The sequence below is a fragment of the Talpa occidentalis genome, unplaced genomic scaffold (assembly GCF_014898055.3).
Source record: "Talpa occidentalis isolate TD23 unplaced genomic scaffold, MPIMG_talOcc4v2.1 talOcc4.5, whole genome shotgun sequence".
Taxonomy (NCBI): Eukaryota; Metazoa; Chordata; class Mammalia; order Eulipotyphla; family Talpidae; genus Talpa; species Talpa occidentalis.
In genome coordinates this window covers 124,253,873-124,275,657 of record NW_023604861.1, presented here as the reverse complement: position 1 = coordinate 124,275,657, position 21,785 = coordinate 124,253,873, and the positions used below count along the sequence as shown (strand labels likewise).

The 21,785-nt window shown below is 50.6% G+C and overlaps 1 protein-coding gene across 9 annotated transcripts in view; it reads left to right on the top strand.

Annotated features, from left to right (window-relative positions):
• Window positions 1-21,785, top strand: part of PLB1 (phospholipase B1) — a 115,727-nt gene that overhangs the window by 65,051 nt on the left and 28,891 nt on the right. For 8 of the 9 annotated variants that reach the window (XM_054701244.1, XM_037528296.2, XM_037528297.2 and 5 more), the window contains 13 exons: window positions 2,893-2,936; window positions 3,495-3,603; window positions 4,904-4,955; window positions 5,327-5,407; window positions 6,266-6,331; window positions 7,106-7,206; window positions 8,186-8,267; window positions 8,901-9,005; window positions 10,047-10,142; window positions 10,669-10,740; window positions 16,481-16,549; window positions 20,070-20,130; window positions 20,680-20,738. In XM_054701244.1, coding sequence (XP_054557219.1) covers window positions 2,893-2,936; window positions 3,495-3,603; window positions 4,904-4,955; window positions 5,327-5,407; window positions 6,266-6,331; window positions 7,106-7,206; window positions 8,186-8,267; window positions 8,901-9,005; window positions 10,047-10,142; window positions 10,669-10,740; window positions 16,481-16,549; window positions 20,070-20,130; window positions 20,680-20,738 — 997 coding nt within the window. The remainder of the gene's footprint in view (window positions 1-2,892; window positions 2,937-3,494; window positions 3,604-4,903; window positions 4,956-5,326; window positions 5,408-6,265; window positions 6,332-7,105; window positions 7,207-8,185; window positions 8,268-8,900; window positions 9,006-10,046; window positions 10,143-10,668; window positions 10,741-16,480; window positions 16,550-20,069; window positions 20,131-20,679; window positions 20,739-21,785) is intronic. The other variant, XM_054701245.1, reaches the window with a different exon arrangement.

The following is a 21,785-nucleotide window of genomic DNA, read 5'->3' as shown; positions in this document are numbered from 1 at the left end:
GTTCTAACTTCCAGTTAGTTGCTTCCCTTTAAGCCCTTTACCTGTTCTAAATATTTCAAATACCTACCCCTTGATCCACCTGTGTTGAAGAGGAAGGCTGTGGGTCAGCCTCTGATCAACAGTTTGGCATTGGTAGAACAATGACTAGTGTTTTCCAAAGTGCGTTCTATGGAACACTAGCCCAGACACATTCCTGAAGAAGGAATTTTTGGGAAACACTCCCTACTATATTATTCCTCAGGGGAATTTATGTGATGTTAGCATGTTAAGCAGCCCTATCTGAAGAACTCTTGAAATTGCAACTGTTTCTTCCAGTGTTTTCCTGAAATCCCAGAACTCTTTCTTTATTCACAATATTGGTATCCTTTGGGAAATGTACATGTAGTAGGCTGATCTGAGAAAAGCAATTTTCTGAAGCTGTTAAAGCCTCTAGATTGGAAATACTAGACAATTAATGATTTTAGGTAAATTAAAAGCACAATTTGAACCTCTTCCTCCAAAAAAGCAGGAAGTGGACCTCATGGAGTTAGATGGAGGGGAATTAGACCCAGCATTCTTGGGAGATGGGGAGCTGTTAGCAGGATCTGCAGAAGTAGGTTTGGCTATATTTCCAAACTGCTTAAGCTGTGAGAATCATAAGCAGTGAAAGGCCCCAGCTCTGGCTGGCTTACCACTACGGCAGGCCCAGGGGGGCTTTAGGGCTTTGACTTTTCTTCCACTGAAATAAGTTTGCTTGCCTGGTATCAAGTTTGCTTGCCTGTGCTTACTGGACCACAGTAAGATTCACTTGTCAAAAAAACATTACTTTGTCCTATCACTAAGGAACGCAATCTCGTATTACTAGAATGCCTTTAATAAATGGTATTAAGCATCTGCTCTGTGCTTCCCTTGGCACGTATGTAAGATACAACCACTGGTGTGATATAAATTACATGAATCTGAGGGTGTTATAGGACAGGGAGAGGGGCAGCTCAAACCCCGCAAACCTGCCTATTCTAAATGGATTCTGCCATCCGCCGCATCAATACAAAACATAGGAGACTTTAATGGGAAGGAACTTTAATAAAACTAGGAAACAATACAGGTAAGGCCAAGAGTCTAGTTTCTAAATGAAGCACCCAAAGTTACCCGTCCCCTCGTGGGTAAAAGTCCATCCAAATGGGATTGGCCCAGAGCAAGGCCCCAACGCCTGCCACAAGTCTAAAGCATCTTCCAGTGGGGACCCACAGAAAAGGGCCAGAAGCAACCAGACAAGCCCGGAAGGAAAAGAGCAAAATCAACATCAAGATAAAAGCTGCCATGGTCACCTCCCCACGGGTCTCACCCACATCTGTGTCACCCAGTCCACGACCAAAAGACAAGCACAGTTTCTTCACGTGTCTCCTGGCTCCATCCTGCTTCCTTCCTCAGTCTCTTCTGCAGCCCATCCTCTTCCTGCTCAGCTCCACCCTCCCTTGGGTGGGGCAGGGAACCTGGAACCTCCCCCTTTCCTGGGGACCACCGGGTTACAATGGTCTCACCTAGACTGTTTAGATGGTTTATTTTCTTTCATGTTTCATATAGTTTTGATCAACATGAGGACTCAGATACACGTTCCTCCATGTTTATATAATTCTCTATTTTCTTCTGGAAATAGTCACTCTAGAATGGGCTCAGAGAGATTTCTGTAGATGGTCTTGATTAATCACCACGTTTGTTTTAGAACAAAAATATCTCTTTAGGTAAGAAATTTCAAGCGAGGATACTGTATGTGTGGGTATCTATGCATGTCTCTATGCTTATGAGTTTATTGACAGTGCAAAAGAGGGCAGAGTTAAAACACAGTGACTGGAGAAGCTGTTTGGATATAAAATGTCCATTTAAGCATAAAGTATTCTGTTAAGTGTCTTTAGTCCAAGGAAAAGAAGTTCAGGAAACAGCTAAAACAGTCGCTTCATGCAGAAATTCAAATAGACGCCCAGCCACTGGCCCGGCTAGGTTCCAACACCTGATGGGAAGAGGAAGAGGGATCCTAAGTGATATGGAAGGGCAGGTCTTACTGTTCTCTCCCTGCCTTCTGGGGTTGCTTGCCTGCCTTTGACATGAGCCCTAGACCACCCTGGTGTGTAATAAAACAAATTCATTCCAAGCATTCTTTGAAGGACAACTTTATACCAAGCATTCTTTGAATGAGAAACAGTCATAACTTTGGTGACCTGTCCTTTGGAAGTTTCCACTGATGAACTGGATGCTAACTCTATATTCTCAAAATCTACTGGCCTAGAAGAACATGCTGGGATTGAGGCAGGAGGTATGGAAGAAAGGTAACAAATACGGTACATCGGAACTTTGGGCTTGTTGAAATGGAAATGCTTCTCTCCTTGCCTCCCACTTGTCTTGAGGTCAGATTGAGGGCCACAAATCTAGATTAGCTCAGATGAAGCAGACGGGGCGTTGGAGGCAGGAAGAGGCCTCTGCACCTTCCAGTAACATGTCCCTGACTGGGGCAGAGGCAGAGGTGAGGTTATCTAAAGGTTTCCAGCTCAGGCTGGTTTGGGGTGACCTTTACAGATTTTCATTTCCTTTGGAATTTAACCCCTGTGTACCTTGGTAAAACATTTACTCTGTCAATTGGAGATAGTCACACTTACCTTGTCTGCTTGCTGGGAGATGCCAGGTGCCCCATGAGTGCTTGTTCTCAGCCACTTGCCCTCCCTCCTTATTTGGGGGAGGGAAGAAACAGCTCTCTTTGGCCTCCAAATGCTGGATTTAAAGTGAACCAACCCATTGGGGAATTCCAATTTTCTCTGAAACCCTTAAAATAAAATGGGTCTGGCCCATCTTCCTGGCACTCCTGGCACTGGGGCGCTCCTTTGCAGGTTTCATAGACTCTGGCTCTCTCATTCCCTACAGTGCAGGAGGGGACGGCTACCTGGAGAACGTGAGCACCTTAGCCAGTAAGTAACCACCAGGGACCTGTGTCTGCCTGTCCCTGCCTTATGACACATCCCCACCCTCCCCACTCCCCACTTCCTGACAGTGCCTTTTAGCTAAGAAAGGAGGAAAAAAAACATATACCCTTGAGTTAGGAGAGGCCCAAGGACAGGCAGCTGAAGAGCGTGGAGTAAGCACTGGAGTCTGGGGACCTGGGATCAAACCTTAGCCCGTCTGTATGCTTAACCAGGTGACTCAGGGCAAGTTACCAAACCTTCTGATTTGTTCAACAAGGTGCTGAGACAATCAGATGAAATAATATTTGTAGCATTGTGAACTGTAAAAAAAAAAAAAAAAGGAAAAATTGAGAAGCTCTCCTTGCTGCCTTGGCCCAGCCTGTCATCAAGTCTTTTCAGTTCAGAGACCCCAGCTCCAGCTTGGCACTTGCTCCTCTTCACTACTTCCCCTGGCCTGCCTCCCCCTGACCTGATAGGATGGAAATGTAGCCCAGTGGGGGGCCCTAGATGATGCCCTGGCCTGCCTTCCTGAGTTTTGTGTCCCGTGTACCCCTCCTTTTACAGATATTTTCCGGAAGTTCAACAAAAATCTCATAGGCTTCGCGGTGGGCACGGGTGACGTCAATAGCCAAAATGCCTTCTTCAATCAGGCTGTTCCTAACGCCCTGGCTAAGTATGCCACTTGGGGAGCAGGGCCCAGGGGGTCGGGAGCGGGACCCACAATGTCTCCTTGAGGGTGATGGTGCCGCCCTCTGTGTAGTGCAGAATTGAGAGCCTCACGCTGCTCTGCCCTGGCGGCCTGTGACTAAGGCGGAGTGGCTGGAACTTGGCAAGGAGTGAGCCCCTAGAGATGGAACTCCTGCCCTTGCTTCTGTGCAGCATGTTCTAATTACTTGATTGATGGACATACCTCTGATTTTTTCAAACTTAACCACTGGACAGTGGTGCTAAAGAGATTCATGCTCTCCAAGTCCCACAAAAGGCAGTTCTCCCAAAAGATCAGGGAATGCCTGCCAAGTGGATGAGCAAGCCAGTCTCCAGCCTCATAGGGCTCTGGGGTACCGAGCCATGTCCTGTCCCTAGCCTGTCACAGAGCTAACAGGAAATGAGAAGCCAGAGACAGCAAAACAGAACTTCCCAGCCTCTCAGGAGGATGTCCCAAGAAGCCCAGACAGCCTGCATGTCCTTGGTCCATGCAGCTCCTGGGCCAGCGGCTGAGACTCAGGCACACACACTCTGGCATGGGTGCGGCCCCCAGACCTGCGTGCCCAGCCTGCGAAGAACTTTCTTGGTGATAGAGACATCTGGGGACTGGTGGGGACTGTGAATCCATCTCACCCAGGCCTGTAACTGGGTCCTGAACTAGTGGGGAGCTTGAGTGCCCAAGATCTAGTGCTTCCAGAAATTATAAACCCAGACATATGAACAGTTTATGTTTATTCCTCATCTCAAGCATTTAGATAGTTTACAAAATGTAACCTATGTAAGAGAAAAAAATCACAGCCTCTGCAGGGAATGGAGTAGGGGGTGGGGGAGAGGAGGAAACTGTCAGTGTGAGGTTTTTTGTGGTGATTGTGCCTGAATCATCAAACCCAGCTGCCTGGCAGCCAGGGTGAAAAGGGAAAGCATGTTAAAACTTTCATACGTCTAATTTCACAATCTGTATCAGCCCTTCAAATAGCTTCCTAGCAGGGAATCCTAAAAGACAGTTTGCATGTGGAGTCCTAGGGAGGAATTGGTGAGCAACAGATAGGTAACTGGCAGAACCCTTTTGACTACAACTTTAGGGCAAACACATGACTGGCTTTTCAGAGGGTTATTTGTGGTAATAATTCCAGAACAGGCAAGTCACTCCTCATCCCTGCTGCCTCATATAGTAGGGATAACGCCATGGAAAATGCCAGTGCAGGCCCGTTAAGAGGAAAAACTTTGGGTGCCATTCACGAACAAGACTGATATCCTCTCCTCCTCAGGGATTTAAAGAATCAAGTTCAGGCTCTGGCACAGAAGATGAAAACTGACCATGTGAGTCAGATTTATGGGTTTATTTTTAAACACTGATCTTACCCCTCACCCAATGTCTGCAAATGAAATGGTCTGCTGGGAGAAGCAGTAAGTCCCCCGTCAGCAGAGGCATTCAAGCAGTGGTAGGGCAGTCCCTGCAGGAAGCCCTCTGGAGGAGACTGTGTCAGTGGGGAGGAGGTTTGTGGCTGGTCACAATGACCTTGAAGTCCCGCCTGATGCTCAGATTCTGTGGTCTATAAATGTCTCCAATTCCTTCAAGTCTGAGATTCAATTCTATTATTTCAAGTGGGCAAAAAAATGGATTTCCTAGAGCTGTGATGGTTTTATTCATTTGTTTGTTGGAAATCATCCATTTTCTTCCCTCTGTGCAGAGAGTCAAGCCTAATGAAAGCTGGAAGGTCATCACGGTGATGATTGGAGCCAGTGATTTATGTGAATTCTGCAAGAATCCGGTAATGGGGCTGGCACCAGACCTTCTGCTCCTGGCTTTGATCTTAGGCCTTGGAGTTTCTCTTTAAGAACAGTACCTAGAGGGCCTCCCCGGTGGCGCAGTGATTGAGTGCTGGGTTGCGAAGCTGCCCACAGCCTCTGCAGCGCCAGTTCGATCCCTGGCCGCTGGACGATTCCTGGCCACTGGGTGAGGGTCCCACATGGTGCGCAGACCTCTCCTGCCACCTGCTGATCCCCTCAGCAGTGTATCATCAGTCTGCCTATTCTGTTTCCTGCTCTGGCTCTGGTGAATTCTCTCACCCTCCCGCGCTTCTGACTGTACCCAATGCTTGTATAAATAAATAAATATATATTTTTTTAATTTTAAAAAAGGAACAGTACCTAGAACCAGCCCTCTGACTGTCCAGCTACAACTATGTGTGAACATGCACAAGCACAATTCACCGTCATGCACATGAGCAAACCTGCCCGCACACTTCTTACCCCCTGGCCGTCAGGTTTCTGGCTGCTCCTCTGTATCTCAGGTGGTATGAGGTCGCAGGTGGCTGATACATGTTCTAGTCCCCTCTCTTACATCCCAGAGAATTCAGAAACAAAAGACACCAGATCCAAGCAGTAAGAAGGAGGACTCTACCTTCTGCTGCTGAAATAAAGCTCTGGTGGCAGGGCCGAGCCTTCTGGCTGGCCCATCTTTGACAGCAGCCAATAGGGTGCTGTTCATCTCAAAATCTGACCTGAGCTGGTCACAGCTAGACACCAGAGAGAGAAAGTTCCTTGGAGGCAGAGGGAGATGTACAAGTGCCCCTCCACTCTCTCCCCCTAACCAGTGTCTCCTCTCCCTCCCTCCCTCCCCCTCCCAGGACGAGTATTCTGCAGACAAATTTTTGACCCATCTCCGTGAGGCCTTGGACACTCTGCGTGAAAAGGTGGGTGGGAGGTTCCCTCAATCTGGAAGTAGCTCAAGCAAGGGAAGGGGGGCCAGTAAAAGCAGATGGGGAAGAACAATGGGAATCGCCCTTCCCTGAAGCAGAGAGCCAAGGGCATGCATTCCTGCCCTTTCCAGAGTTGGGCCCTGCCCCCAGGGAAGCCTCATTCCACGTGGAGTCAGCCCGTGTGTGCACTGCGCATTCCCTCCCTGTCCCACTGCCCTGGGCAGTCCCTGGTGGTAGCAGCTGGGGGTTCTTTGGGCTGGACACTACACTCAGCGAGAGCGTGTGCCCAAAGCCAGCCCCTTTTTAGTCTTGTGCCCAGCAGGCTCTCTCCCACACCCTGGCTAGGGTGAGCTGTCAGGGAGGGAGCACACTGACAACCAGATGCTTCTCTGGTGGCTGAGTCCCCCAGGCCTGTTCAATGGTCAGTCCAGGCTAGGCTGGAGGGAAAAGGTCACTGGTAATGTCCTGGCAAACATGTCGCCAATGTAAAGCTGATGGACCCGGGGTCACTAAATGATGGCCAGAGGGAGCCGAGCTCTCAGCATTTAGATCCCGGTTGGCCATATTCTCCCACTGTAGGAGTGCTGGTCACAGCCTGCACAGCCCTAGGTGCTAGCCCTGTGTGGGCGCCTCCCTCAGAACCCCAGTCTGGTGACAACTGAGCTAGAGTTCTCCAGGGGCCTTGGAAGCAGTTCCCACCTCTCAGGGCCCTAGCGCAGCCTGAGGGAGAAGGCCCAGGAGGTCTCTCACCAGCAGCCTCGTCTTTAGGTACCCAAATCCCTGGTCAACCTTGTGGACTTCATGAACCCCAGCATCGTCCGGCAGGTGTTCCAGGACAACCCAAGCAAGTGCCCAGTGAAGCAGGCCAGGTAGGCAGGAGCTGATGCCCGGGAGAAGCGCTCTCCCACCTCTGGCTCACACACTGGTCACTGCTTGGAGTCTTTGTAACTTGCTCTGCTGCTGGGCACAAATCTATACCGGGGTCTGCCCAGCCTATTGCTTTCTGGGAGGTCGGAGCCATAGATACCTTAGCCAACCTCAGGGTGCCCTGTGGGCCCTCTGTTGTATAGGGGAGTCGTAGGGGGAGGGGTCAGGGCTGGGACAAAGGCTGGTGTTTGACAGGCCAGGTCACACAGACGATGGAAAGGGGCAACCGTGTGAGGTTGTTCACGTATGTGGTTCAGCCATGACAGAAAGCAAGGAGAGGAGCCGCACAACTGAGTTTCCTTTGTGGAGGAAGATGGGAATTGGGAAGGACCCAGGGACTTCAAATTGAGGGTGTCGTGGCTCTTAAACTGGGGGAGAGGTGCATGGTGTTTGTGTTATTATTCATCCCTTTCATGTACACCCATGTCTTGAGCAAACACTTTTATGGAACTTACTGTGCACCAGACCCCATCCTTACTGCTTCAGGGACATCAGGGACATCATTTTTACCATTATGTGTGTTTCTCAGGTGTGAAATAATTCATAATAAAACAAAAGGGAACTCGGGGGGCCCTAGTATGAACCAAGGGTTATCAGAGACACCGATGAGCATTTTTATTTTATTTTTTAAATTGAACTGGAGCGCTCACTGCCTGAGCTCATTCACTCAGCATGACTCACTGCAGGCCCCGGGTGCAGAATGGGAACTTGCCCTCTGTGAATGGGAGAGCCCTCACCCACACACTTTTGGGGTCCATCCAGTCCCCACGCTAGGCCAGAGCCCCGGGGCACATGTGCTCCTGAGCCAGGGCTCCAGTGATAGCCCCATGCTCGCCCCCAGGTGCCCCCCTCCCGCCCCTGCATCAGAACGAGCCTGACAAGAGCGTGTCTCTGCCTCTTCCTGCCCCTCTCTCCGTGCAGCCAATTATGTCACTGCGTTCTGACCCCAAAAAAGAACTCCAAAGCTCTGCGTGACTTGGTGGCCATGTCTGAAGCCTACCAGGTGAGACTAAGAAGAGTGCCATTGATTGTTCCCCCCAACTCGCTTTAACATGCCAGCCCAGAGTTTCCTAGGGGAGGCATACAGGGAAGGGGAGCTGTTCAGGGCCCTGTCTCTATACCATCTGGCTGAGGTGTCTCGGGCGCCCAGGTGGAGGCATTCCAGAGGAATCCAGGTGGCAAAGCCTATGACTGAACTGTCTTTGGTGTCTTAACCCCATGCTTGACCTGAGGAGGGGCATCTAGCCCTGGACACCCAATGGGATGACCCTTCCCTGCCCTGTATCCTGGAGGCCCAACTGATGTCCCTACCTCCAAAACAGGTAGCTATAAGTAGGGAGGGAGCAGGTCCTGGGCCTGGGCCCCTCTGGAAACTTCTCAGTTTCTGTTCCCTGTGGGACTTCCAACCTGGCCATCAGAGCTTACAGTCAACTTTAAACCCAAGCAAAAAGGTGACCCAACCAACTTCAGATTCTCTGGAAAGAGATTTGCAGTGAAGGCATTTATGTTCTCATGGGAAGGACAGAGTCAGCCCCCCTATGGAGGGAGGTAGGGACAGGATTGCTGTCCTCCTTGCCCCACTGGGGTCCTAACCTGCCCAGGGCCTGTGCTGAAGCCCCCATGCGTGTGTCCCCAGAACAGCCTGCGTACGCTGGTGGGGTCAGGCCGCTACGACAGTCACTCAGACTTTGCTGTGGTGCTGCAGCCCTTCTTCAGCCACGTCCTGCCCCCCCTCAGGATGGTAAGCCCCCCTCCCCCATGGGGCTCCAAGGGAACAGCCTGCCACAGGCACCCTGAGAGGGGGAAATCCAAGGCAGCAATACCACGTGCTTCCCTGAGAGTGTGAATAAGTAGGGAAGACACAGGCAGCTTTCCCGATGCTGGTTTGGGGGGGCACAGCCTCCTCAAACATGAGTGAGCTGCCTCCCCAGAAGTCGTCCTTTCTGCTGAGAGCAGCACCCATTTTATTGAGCTCCTGCAACGGGCCAGATACCATGCTTTCCCTACATAAAAAAAAAATCTTCACAGCTTCCTTTCAAGGTGATTGTATCATCCCCTTATAACAGAGGCTTAGCCATGGGAAATCTCCTTCCTAAGATCCCATAGAAGGAACTGACAGGCAAGATTTGATTAAGTTCCTCTCCAGATCGTTCCCTTTCTGCACACACATGAGTGTGCAGTTATCAAAGAGGGCCCTGGGCCTTCTGCCCCACCCTCACCGCACTCTCTGCCCAACATGTCCCCTCTTAGCAAAAGAGTGCTGTGAGGGCACCGGGAGGGCGCTCGGTTCTGTCCACGTGGGCCTCCATGCCGAGGGGCTTGTCTGAGAGAACTGGGAACAGAGCCTTGGACAGTCCAGGAGAGGACCCAAGTGGATGGCACGCACCCTGGGTATAAGCTTTGCCCAGATCTAACCCCCACTCCCCTCACCAAGAAGAGCAGCACCCATTGGCCAAAGGCTGGAAGCAGCTCTCCCCGGCTGACTGGCCAAGACTTCCCAGGCACTAGGATCTCATTCCCTCACCATGATGTGGGCTGGGACATTACTCAAATGTGTCTAAAATTAAATTGGGCAATATTTTGAACTAAATAAGGGGAATTGTGGGGTCAGAACGGAAAGTGGGGGCTTGGGGTCACCCTCTCGAAGTGAAAGACCTTGTAAATGACCATTGAGTACAAGCATCCCTACAGGGAAGCGGCGTTGAGTGGTCAATCCCAGGGGTCAGGTCAGCCTTTACCCTCTGGGCTGGCCGGGTGGAGGAAGTGTGTTTCTCTCTTTCAGGATAACAAAGTGGATCTGTCCTACTTCAGTGCAGACTGCTACCACCCTAGTCAGAAATTCCACTCCCAGCTCGCCAGAGGCCTTTGGACCAACATGGTAAAATAATTCGGTGTCTCTGGTTCTCTGGGGTTCTTGTCTAGAGGAAAGCACCGGCCTCTATAGGTTGGACCTCATTCTTGACCCTGATGCATAGAGACAGCGTGGCCGGCAATCTGTGCGTGTCCGTAGAATGGAGCACATGGGGCCCTTGCGATCCCAGCGCCAACTGCACCTCCTGCTGTGATGTCAGCATGAGGCAGGGCTCTGCGTCAATACAAAACACGCCCCCACTTCATGCCACGTTTTCTGTGTCTAACAGGCCTAGGCTTGGAAGCCATGTTATCTTATTTGGGTGTCTCGGCAGCGCTGCAAGAGAAGTATTCTGAGTTTATGAGTGAGGTCAGTCCTAGAGAAACTAAGAGCCTTGCCCAGCATCTCACAGCTGGCAACTGACCGAGCAGGGAGGAGAAGCCAAACCCCCTGAATTAAAGCCTGAGCCTTCCCCGCAGCAGGACATGCCAGGAAATGCTCCCTGCAGCAGAAACAAATGGCTACACCCCTGTCTCTTTTCTTCCCCAATCAGATTCAACCACTGGGAAGTAAAACAGACTCCTTAGAGGTGAAAGAAAAAATCCTCCTCCAGTGCCCCCCTGAGGTAAGACGGGGGAGACCTGGTTTGTTCTTCAGAAACCCAGGGCCCAGATCCTGCCTCCCCGCCCCACCTCCCATCTTCCACCTGGCTCCCTTGCCTGGGAGCCGGTGGGTTCTGGAGGGCGGATGGAGGTCGATGAGAGCGGAGAGAGGAAAAGCATGCGTTCTTTGGGAATGGGAGAAGCAGCTGAGAGAGGAGGCCTGGGCTCATGCAGAGGGTCGGGGGCAGATAGGTGGAGTCCTGGGAAGTGGCGTTTGAGGCCAGGGAAAGTCTGATTGCAAGCTGGACGCTCAGAAGTCATGGGTCGGGTCGCGGGTGTGGGCCCAGGCTGGGCTCAGAGAGCCAGGGAACTGCCCGGAGTGGGGACAACTGGGGCTCCTTTTAAGGAGGAAAATGTCAGTGGTTGTTAAACATGAGTTCAGGCTTGAGGGTGGGGGCAGGTTCAGGTTCCCTTCAGCTCCCTGTTCTAGGCCCTGTCGCAGGGCTTTTTAACCATATAAGGTCGAGACCGGAGAGCCCTCAGCCAACGTAAAAGCAAAAGGGCTGACCCAGTCAGGGAGGCTGGGTTTCCCTTCTGGGTTGGGCTGGGTCCTGGTCTCTCCCCCTCCCAGCTGGGCAGGAAATGGACCTATAGCTCCCTTGTGTGTTTGCTGGGGCTCCAGAGAGAGTGGGCATGCCTGCCTGGTCCCCACTCCCTTTCTACCGGCTTTCCTATCCTAGCCTGGGGCTAGTTCCCATGTACCTTCAGCCTCACCAGAAGGATCAAAAGCAGGGCCTGGGCTGCTGGGTCTAGCACTGGGAGTAAAGTGACTAGTCAAATGATGTGACAGCCAGTGCACTGTGGTCCAAATGGCAGATGCCAGCAGAAAGACCAGGGCAAGGTCTAGAGAGCTTTACCATGCCAGGGAAACCCTTTAACTGCTAGATTCTGAGTGTGTCCAGGGGGTTAGGGGCAGGATGGTTGGGGCCTATGGGGACTCAGCAATGCCATAAACTATACTAGAAGGAAGTATTTCAATATTTTAACAGCCATATGGCCGTACTGAACATCAGCCATGGAAAACCCTCTCTGATCTGCCAACTCCCTGTCTATTAAATAGGACTAGTAATGACAGCCCATTCCAGGGAGCTGTCGCTTACTTCCTTGCACCGCAAACATTAAGTACCAGATAGGAGCCTGGGCTCCGGGTCAAGGGAGACAATCACCAAGGGTCTCCAGGTGACCCAGTCCAGGCAAGGAGCCCTGAAAGATGCCTCTCTGCATGGCCATTCGAACCCCAGTGAGCTCTGTGCCTCCCTCTGATGGAGCCTGTCTAGCCACTGGTGTGCAGAGGAGAGCAAATCCAGCCTCCTGCAATGTAGAAACCTGGCCTGGGAGAGCGGTTGCTAGGCAACCCCCAGCCCATTCCAAAAGGACCCATCTGTTGGCCAGCCCTACTTTGCCACACCAGGCGACACTCCTCAGATCCCATCTGCTCCTCCCGCATGCCTTGGAGCTATATAAAAGTCCACCAGCATCTCAGTGTGAGCTACAGGGGCCAGGCAACACATATTTTAGTCCTAGCTGTGTCTAAACATAGAGACAAATGGCAACAGGCAGGACCCAGCAGGGAGGAGGAGAGGCCAAGAGGGATGCAAGCACTAGGGAGCGCTCAGCTGCCCCCTCCCCCAGTCGCCTGCAAGTGCGTTCTGTCTGGCAGGTAGGCGGTTCAGGTTCTGTCGGACTTTAGGGTTGAACAAATGATCTTGCAGCCAACTTTTCCTTAGTCCCTCTGTGGACTGTGACTGCTGTCCCCTTCCTGCCTTTAGCACCTCACTCTCCTCCTTCCCTAACCCAGGGCAGCCAACTGTGGCTCCTCAGGCTTTGAAACAGCCAGTTACAAATCCAGCCCAGCTCATTTTCAGCTCTTGTTCTTCTTGTCCCCACAACACGGAGTTAACCCCCTCCTCTTTGAAATATATTTTTCTCTGCATCCATGACAGAACCTCCTGGAAGATTCTGCTCTGGGTACTGTCCCTCCTTATCTCTCTGAAGCATTCTTTTCCTTCTCCCAGCTCTAAATGTAAATATTCTCCAACTTCGTGTCTCTATCTGATTCTCTTTTCTCCTTCCCACTCCTCACTCTGAGATTTGTCCGTTTTCAGAGTTCCTGTTCAATTTCTTGGCACAGGACTTCTCAGTCTGAGTATTCATTTCTTCTTTCCCAGACTCCGCTTGTATATTGCTAGCCCTTCAGGAGTGCTTCCCCTTCAATGCCCTGCATAAGTGTACAGTTACCCAGAAGGCAGCTGCAATGTATGGTCAAGGTGTCAACAGAAAAGGGGAACCAGAGAGAGACACACAGACAAAATGACAGATTCTGAGAAAGAAACTGAAAGAATATCAACTAATATTTCCATCTTTTATCTTGAGCAGAATCTGTTGGCTTCCCTTACTCTTGGAGTTAGTGTTTCTGTTTGGATTACATACGGGGGACACTTACATTTGTAATGCTTTGGACTTCTAGCTTGCCTAATCCCGCCCTGACCCCGCCATCACCTCAAACCTAATATTTGTCATTGAAAAGATAATTTGTTGAAACAGCAACCAAATATTTGTCTTCCCCAAATTCCCGGCCCATGAGACTTCCCTGTTTCTGTCAGTTTCATTGTGGTTTTCAGTTCTGCGGCAGCCTAACTGATGGGAGGCTCCCTGGTGCCTTTCTTGCCTGCCACTCCTTCCCAGTCCGCCACCCACGTCGGATCCTCGTCATCGTATATGTCAAAGGTGATCGAGGCCAACTTCCCATCATAAAACCTTAGGGTGTCAGCAGGAAGCATCTTGGGGTTCTGTTGATGGAATCTCATGTAATAACTGAATTCCTCGCCACATCCTTCCCAAGCCATCACTGTAACCTCTACTTCAACTTCCAGACTCTAAGGCAGTGTTTTTCAAGTGCTTACCCATTAACAGGTCCCAAAAGCAACGAAATCAATCTTGTTTGTTTTGAGTGGAATAGGAGGGGATTGGATAGAAATGTCGAGGGCATTCTGGGTAGGACTTTATGACCTCCTCCCTCCCAGCACCATCGCCTTTCTGAGTCCTCGTGGTTCCCACAGCCATTTATCACAGGTAAGCCTTTCACACCTGTCTCCTGTAGTAGGTGTGTCTCTTTGGAAGGTGACCCCCTCTCTGTACGTTCCAGTTTGATCCGAGCAGCAGAGAAAAGGAGAGAACCACCTTTCCTTCAGGTAGAACTTGACACCTAGTCACTTGCCATGATGAACATGACCTTTTCCTGCAGCTACTGACTCACATTACTGACTCATATCAGGTGCTGTCTGGGCTCTGCCCCCACCCCATCTTTGCACAGCCCAAAGGAGCAGGACACTCCCTGGGGCAGGTTTTAGTCAGCTGCACCTCTGCTGACTGGCGCTACAAGCCTGGCCTGAGAGCATGGGTCAGCGGAACAGAAGTCCTTTTCTACGAAACCTGCTCTACACCAGGTCTTGAAACCACTCTGACTCACGCTCACACCGATAGGATGAGCCCTGGGCACCTGGGGCGCCAGTCTGCCCCTGCCCTCGCCCTGTTCTCGTGGCTGCTGTCCTGCCCTCATGCCCCACCGCATCTGCCATGTCTCCCTTTTCACGGACCCTTTGACACAGTCTTCCTCCTTTGGCCTCTCCCCCAGCCCTTGGACCTTATGACTGAGGAGATTCCCTTGGCCCTCTGCTGCCTCCCCTCTGGGACTAGCTGCCAGCCCCCAGCCCCTAAGCCCAGTCAGGGCTCCTCTGAAGTGGAAGGAGGGGACAGGAAAATGAGCACCCCCCACTGAGCCTGTTCATTAAGGACCATACACCCCTGATCTTGCAGCCAATCCTCAGCTGTCATCACACTGTCCTGGGGTGCTCCCCCACATTATTGCTTCCCGTGTTCTCTGCCTGTATCCTCCCTTCGTCCTAGCACCGAAAACTATGCTCTGATCACACGGTGCTCTACAAACACGGCCCGTTCTTCCCAGAAGGCTTAGCTCACCCTCCTCTGAAGGCTGAGGGGCTGCTAATAACATGACTGAGTCAGGCCTAGCTGGCCCTGGAAACTTGCCCTCCTAAGCCTGCCTGTCTCGCCCTGTTGCAGACAGTACAGAGTGTGCCCTTGGCCCTGAGGACTCCTCCAGTCCACACTGCGGACAGGAGCATGGAGGAGACTCAGAGGGAAGGCCACGTGGGGATGGAAGTGTTGTGCCTGTGGATGTTTTCTCCCAAGTTCGTTCTGTCTCCCTCTCTTCACAGGCCACCCAGTGTGAGGAGTAACAATTTCCTAGAGGCCGCTCAGTTCCCGCCTGGCCCCGGCACTGCACTCTCTCCTTTCTTTTTACCTGCAACAGGTCCCTTCCCCACTCTGGGGCTCCACTGCACCCCATCTGCAAAAGGTGGGGCGTGCAGGGGCTGCAGATGGGGGGCAGGCGGGAATGCCAGGCAGGATGCAGTAGTGCCACAGCAGCAGGACTGAGTAGGGTCAAAACTGAAGCAGCTCGCCCCTCTTGATGGTATTCAGGTTCTTCTTTTCCATGCGATTCAGGCCAAAATACAGCAAAACAAAAGGAAACTCTGATGCTGGATTCAGTTTTTCCTGGGCAGTTTTCATCCCTAGAACTGATCTCCATTGACCCTTTCTCCAAGATTCTGGTCCTTTCTTTTCATCCCCACCTTTTCAGATCAGACAGAGGCCCTGAAGCGGGCGCAGGCTGAGCACAGGCTGCCTTTTCCTGACCCTGGTCTTCTTGGCGCCTCCTTCATGCTTCGTGGCAGTTTTTACATTTGTCATGTCCCGACTTCTCCGTTTCTCCTTTGCCTACTTCCTTTTCCTTCTCCTAAGCCATCGTCGCCTGCAGCTGAAAGGGCTGGAATTCTTGACTGGGCTTGTGTGAAAGCCAGTTGTGAAATAGGTGAGGAGAGAATAGTGTGTTTCAAGAGGGAAAAAAATGACCAAAATATGTGAAACTGACCCAAAGCGGGTAAGACAGATAAGACATAAAAGGAGACACAAAGAAAATAACAGAGGTCAAACTGTATGTATTGTTGAGCTAGGGATAACACTTTTGGGAGGGAGGAAGTAATACCACGAGTCATTTGCCACAGAAATTCCAAAGGAGGGCCTCCCTTGGTGGCCCAGTGGTTGAGTGCTGGGCTGCAAAGCTACCCTTAGCCTCTGCAGTGCTGATTTGATCCCGGCTGATGGTGAGGGTCCCACAAGGCGCGCAGACCTCTCCTGTCGCGCCCGCTGCTCCCCTCAGCAGTGTACTTTGTCAGTATGCCTGTTCTGTTCCCCACTCTGTCTCTGGTGAATTCTCTCACCCTCCCACGTTTCTGACTGTACCTAGTGCTTGTATAAATAAATAAATAAATCTTTAAAAAAAAAAATGTAGTGTTAAAAAAAAAAAAGAAATTCCAAAGGAAAGAAAAGGATGATTCTGAGGCTCAGGGAGATGTTCAGTCGCTGGAGAGAAAAGGAAAGCACAGAGCCCCGAACAACACGTGGAAGGGAAGCTTGGTGGGTCTTTCATTGCGCAACCCTTGCCAAGCTGTTATGTAAAACCCTCCAGGGATGAATGAAATTATGTTCTTACAGGCCTTTCTATTTAAGCATTGAAGAATCATGTTAAATAAATCTCAAGGACAGACTTGCTCATTCTTATCTTTCCTAAGCATCTTGGATGATGTCACATAACCTCTTCATGTGGTTTCTTTTCTCTCTCAGAAAAAATCCTTCCTGAGCACGGCCCAGAACAGCAACTACAAATACCCGCCCCCCAAGCAACTCAACCAGGTAACCCCTGATATATGCCTGCCTCTTGGGGACAGACCACTGCCACCTGCCAGTGACTCCAGGCATGGTGCAGGTTCCAGAGTATTCACTTAAACAGAAAGTTGACCTTCTCACACTCTGGAAATTAAAATGTAAAAAAGCCTGCCCCCCCTCCCCCCAGCCATGAGATTCCAGGATTGTCCTCAAGCACTCACCAACTCCAGGAAGCACCTATGGGTGCGTTTTCTTTCTACAGACATGGCTTTCTGATTAGGCAGCTCAGTCTGTCAAGACAGGATAAGGGGGAGGCCATGGAGATGATGTGCCACAGACTTCCTGTGAGGTAGAAACTGAGTGGGAAGAACCTCAGTTCAGGGCTGACATATATCCAGGTAGTCCCCAGGATGTTTAGTTCAAGTTGATTGTTCCAGCTCTGAGGGGCCCCAAAAGATTCAGGGTCCTTGGCTTATAGACTGCTGTTCCAAAAATGGCCTGCAGGACCCATACTACACCAGACTAGCTCTGTCAGCCACCAGGATGAGGGCTCATCACCAGTTTCAGCTGAGCCCGACAGTCTGTCTGCTCTGGTCCTGTGCTAGGGGCGGGAGGGAGCCAGAGCAAGAGCACATGTGATCCTGCCCTTGGTGAACTAGAGGTCATTCATGCAGAGGGCCTAAGTCTTGTCCAGAGAGAGAGAGAAGTAAACCAGAGAGGTGGTCCGAGCCCTCGTGGAACTTTTAATTAACTGGAAAAGGCATCCAGTAAACAGCTAAGCACAGTCATTTCAGATGGAGATGACCACTCTGAGGAAGTGATATGAGGAAGCGTAACAGGTGGCAAGTTCCAGTGAGCTGTGCAGGCCAGGCCAGCCTCGCTGAGGAAAGGAGTCTTGAGCTGGGACCTGTATGATGAAAAGATGCCAACTCTCTGAAGATCCAGAGCCAGGGCCTCAGGAGTAGGGCTGAGACGGGTGTATTTGAGGAAGAGAAAGAAGTTCAGTGACTGTGGCCACATGAAGGAGGTGGAGAGTGAGATGACCAGAGGGGTTACCAGGGGCCAGGTCATGTGGAGCCTGAACCCATGGACTTCAGGTCGAGAGATTGGAAAAGCCACTGGGGGAAGTTTAAGGAGAGAGAAATGTAACTTAGCTCCCCTTTTTAGTGGTTTTTGTTTTTGTTTTTAATTTAGGTAACATTAGTTTACAATGTTTATAATCACATACAATCACTGTATGTGATTGAGGTGTGGGGTCACACCTCTTCAGTTGTATGTCACCACACCTGCCACCAAGGCACCCACAGGCCCCCACCCTGTTCCCCACCATCCGTCCCCCTCTGCTAATCTCATCTCTGCAGTTAAATTTCTAGGGTTTGTTACTGATTTGGTTCTGTCTGACCCTTTGTTTCCTTTCTCTGTGTTCTGTGTATAAATGAAACCGTCTGACATTTGTCTTTTTCCTGCAGGCTTATTTCACTGAGCATTTTCCCCTCTAGTTTCCTTGATGTTGTCGCAAATGGCCAGAGTCCACCTTCCTGTAGCTGAGTCGTATTCCATTGTGTACATATATGTAGCCCTCTTCCTATCCTCTCATCTGTTGCTGGGCACTTGGATTGTTTCCACAACTCGGCTGTTGTCAACAGTGCTGCAGTGAACGCGGGAGTGCAAATACCTTCAAGTTAGTGCTTTGGCCCTCTTCAGGCAGATACGTAGGAGTGGAATTGCTGGATCGTATGGTAGATCTATTTTTAGTTGACTAGTTTGGAAAATGAATTGGAGAGCAGCAGGGGTGACTGAGGAGAAACCTTCAATAAGTCAGCTGAAGAACTGAGATTAACATATATGAAATTATTAAACAACTGTTAGGTGCTAAACTCTTGTGTAGCCATGACGACTTCATGGTTGGGGAATGTCACTCGTCAGTCTCCCTCAAACTGGTGTTGGCCCAAAAGAGGCTTGCCCCAGGTAAATCACTGACCAAATTCCATTGTAATTGAAATGTCAACTGCATCTTGTCAATCAGGCATTTGTTTATTTATTTGACATGTCTCTATTTAGGCACCTACATGGGGCTGTACCATGCTCAGTGATAGCTATTCAAGAGTCAGCAAAGTGGGTCTGGACTAACTAGCTTGGCTCTTACAGCCTCACATACCTTTGGTTCAGCTGCTGGAAGGTGTGTTGGTTATCTTTTGCAGTGACTTGCTACTTAAATAGCCACAGGTAGACCACATCACCATTACCCTGGAGCTTGTTAGAAATGCAGAGTCCTGGGTATGCCCTCCCCTAGTCCTACTGAATGAGAATCTGCATTAACAAGACCCCCAGGGGACTTGGGAGCCCTGGTGTAGGGTCTAGCACTTGGTTCTTTTGTGACAGGGGACTTTGCTCAAGTTCTAACCTGTGTTTGTTCCTCTGCACCGCACATGCTTGTCTCTGGCTCACCAGCTCATGGAGATAACTCTAAATCATTCATGGCTATGGAACTTTATTCTTGGTTGCATTTTGGCTGGATGTTTGTCATCTGCACTCAGGCATGTTCTTGATTTCTGTAGCATTTGCACACCAAAAAGGAATTTATCAGTGCAATGAATTGAGCCATCCCTAGGAATAGTGAAATTCAATTGATTAAGCAAATAATATTTAAGAGGTTTCAATTTTGTTCCCTCACAAGGGGGCATTTTAACAAGGCTTGCCTTCATCATCTTTTGACTAAACAGAGAGATGAGCTCCTAATGGTGTTGGTCATCACAGTCCTGGAGAATCAGTCAACTGGTCAGCACCTGTTTGTGGAGACCTTTTGTGCGCAACACTGGGCTTGTGCCTAGGGCCCCTGGGGACAGGCAGAAGCCGGGGACTCTAGGGAAAAGACTCCTTCCCATCCTACCCCACCCCTCCTACTTGCTGGTTCTGCTTATATCTGTTCTGGCACTTCCCTTCTGCCACCCTCTCCCCTGGAAAATGCACTCTGTATTCCAAAGACCAGAGAATTTGACTGAAGATATCAGACTTATGGGCATTTATCTATATATGCATAAGGTATTGGTGACAAAGATATACATGCACAAAGATATACATACGTACGTAAAAGAAATGTAAGAACCAAGAATTTTGAAATTATAAAAAGGTTCATGTTATTTTCCTAAAATTTTTTTGAACTAGTTGCTTTCTCAATCATTGACCCTTAGTTTAATGCTAATTGACGCCATCCAGCCTCTCTGTAACTGCTAACAAAGCATCCAAATCTGTGTCCCTTGGGAGATCACCTCTACCATGATTTCACGGTTTTCTCCCCTGCCTTGACAGGACCACTGGTTGCGTTAAAGTGTGTGGATAAGGTGGGCTGGGACACACTGGGCGTGGGTACCCACACATTGTGATTTCCCTCTCAACCCACCTATAGCTAACACGTGTGAGCTCACATGATCCTCTACACTGATAGGGCTCTAGACTCCACCAAAAATCTCTTAGCTAGTTCCTGGGCAGAAGCCCCCTTCCTGCACAATGACTGTTGGGTGTTTTTTCTTGTCTCCTGCTGATTTAGAATTGGGGTAGTGACTTCACATGTCAGCATCTGAAGCCTTCCAAAACTATTCCCACCTCAGGTGAGTGAGAACGTCATCCCCTGCTTTTAAATAACCATCTTGCTAAGTGTCCGGTTGGCAGGAGACCCTATGAACACACCCTGGAGCTTGGCGGAGCCTTGCTGATTCTAACGCCACACAGGCCCAGAGCCCGGCAGCCCACAGAGGCTGCCTCACAGCCACCGCTGGGCTCCCATGGGGAGGGCCTCTCCTGCAATCAGTCTTCTCATCTCCATGGCATCCCAGTGGGAACCCGTCAGGCCCCCTGACCAGTGAGGCCGGTGTACTCATGAACTGGGGTCCTGTCTACCTACGCTCACACCCCCAGCCCCTGAACTTCCCTGAACCACTCGTGTGAACTGAGCTGCTCTCAGGAAAGGCCACTGCCTGCTAACTTCAGTTCCCTGGTTGCTCTGCATGGAGAGAAGAGGTGAATTTGCTAAGCCTTAGGCTAGAAATAGTACAATGGAGACCTATGAAACTGGAGCCAAATCTCAGATTCCTGGTCATGTTCACATGTTCAAAAAAAGACCACCTCCTAACTGTTCATCTTTTTGCCTGTCTCCCTAGTCCATCAGCTTCAACCCTCAGACTTCCATGTGGTGGCCGCCTTGGGTGACTGGATGACAGTGAGTTCCAAGCTGAGCCGGAGTGGGCACCCGCCAGACCCTGCATAGACCCATTCCTGGCTCTGCCTCCCACGCTTGGCTGACACTGCTCGGCACCTACCTGTGTCAGGCAATGAAAAACACAGCCAAGTGACCATAAGACACCAGCGGACCATCTGAAACACCAGACCTCTCCCTTCTAGTCCCACGAGCACCACCCCTTCCCCGGGCCTCCTCTCCACCCCCAGAGACAAGGCAACCCTCTCTCCCAGCACCCAGGCATTTCATCCTTGTGTGGCACTCACCCAAGTCGGCCTGCCTTGGTCAGGGAACCCATCTGCATCCACCAGATGCACAGACTGGCAGGTCTTCCTCACACACTGCCCGGTGACCCCTCACCCCCAACTTAAAGATGTGTGCTGGGGGCCAGAGGGAGCCCAGTTCCTGCACCTAATACAGTTTGCTACCCGAATTACATCAGTCAGCTAGTGACTGCTGTGTGCAAGACTCTCTGCTAGCAACTCTGAGGGAAGAGGAGGAGGAGGCATAGTCACAATCCACAAAACACTAGATTGCCTGGGAAAACAAACTTAGAAGCAGCCACATAATCACACAGGAGACATGCAGGACTTGAACGTCAGGTGCTCACACATTGGTGAGGACACAGGACAGCGTGGAAGCACCAGCTCGCAGCCATCTTTAGCGCTGGTCGGGGGTGAGGGAGGAGCCACCTGTGGTGAAGGCAGGATGACTGAGGTAGAGGGAGATTTTTCATTCTTTCAAAATCTTTGCGTTGTTCCACTAGTGAGGGTGAACATGTTGCTTTTGTAAATTCTAAAGAGGAATTTTATTTTTTTAAGAGAGAGCATTTAGAGAGAGTTTTCCAGAGGAGGGAGAAACTGACAGAGATCTTGGAGAATGAATTAGAGACTCTTAAATCTGACTGGACAGGAGGGGGTTCAGCATCCCAGAGGAGATGGAGAAGCACTAACAGGCAGGCCAGTCCCAGGCCCTCATGCGTCAGGAGTGGGGACAGATGAGTTTGCTGCGAGCGGAAGGTTGGGTGGA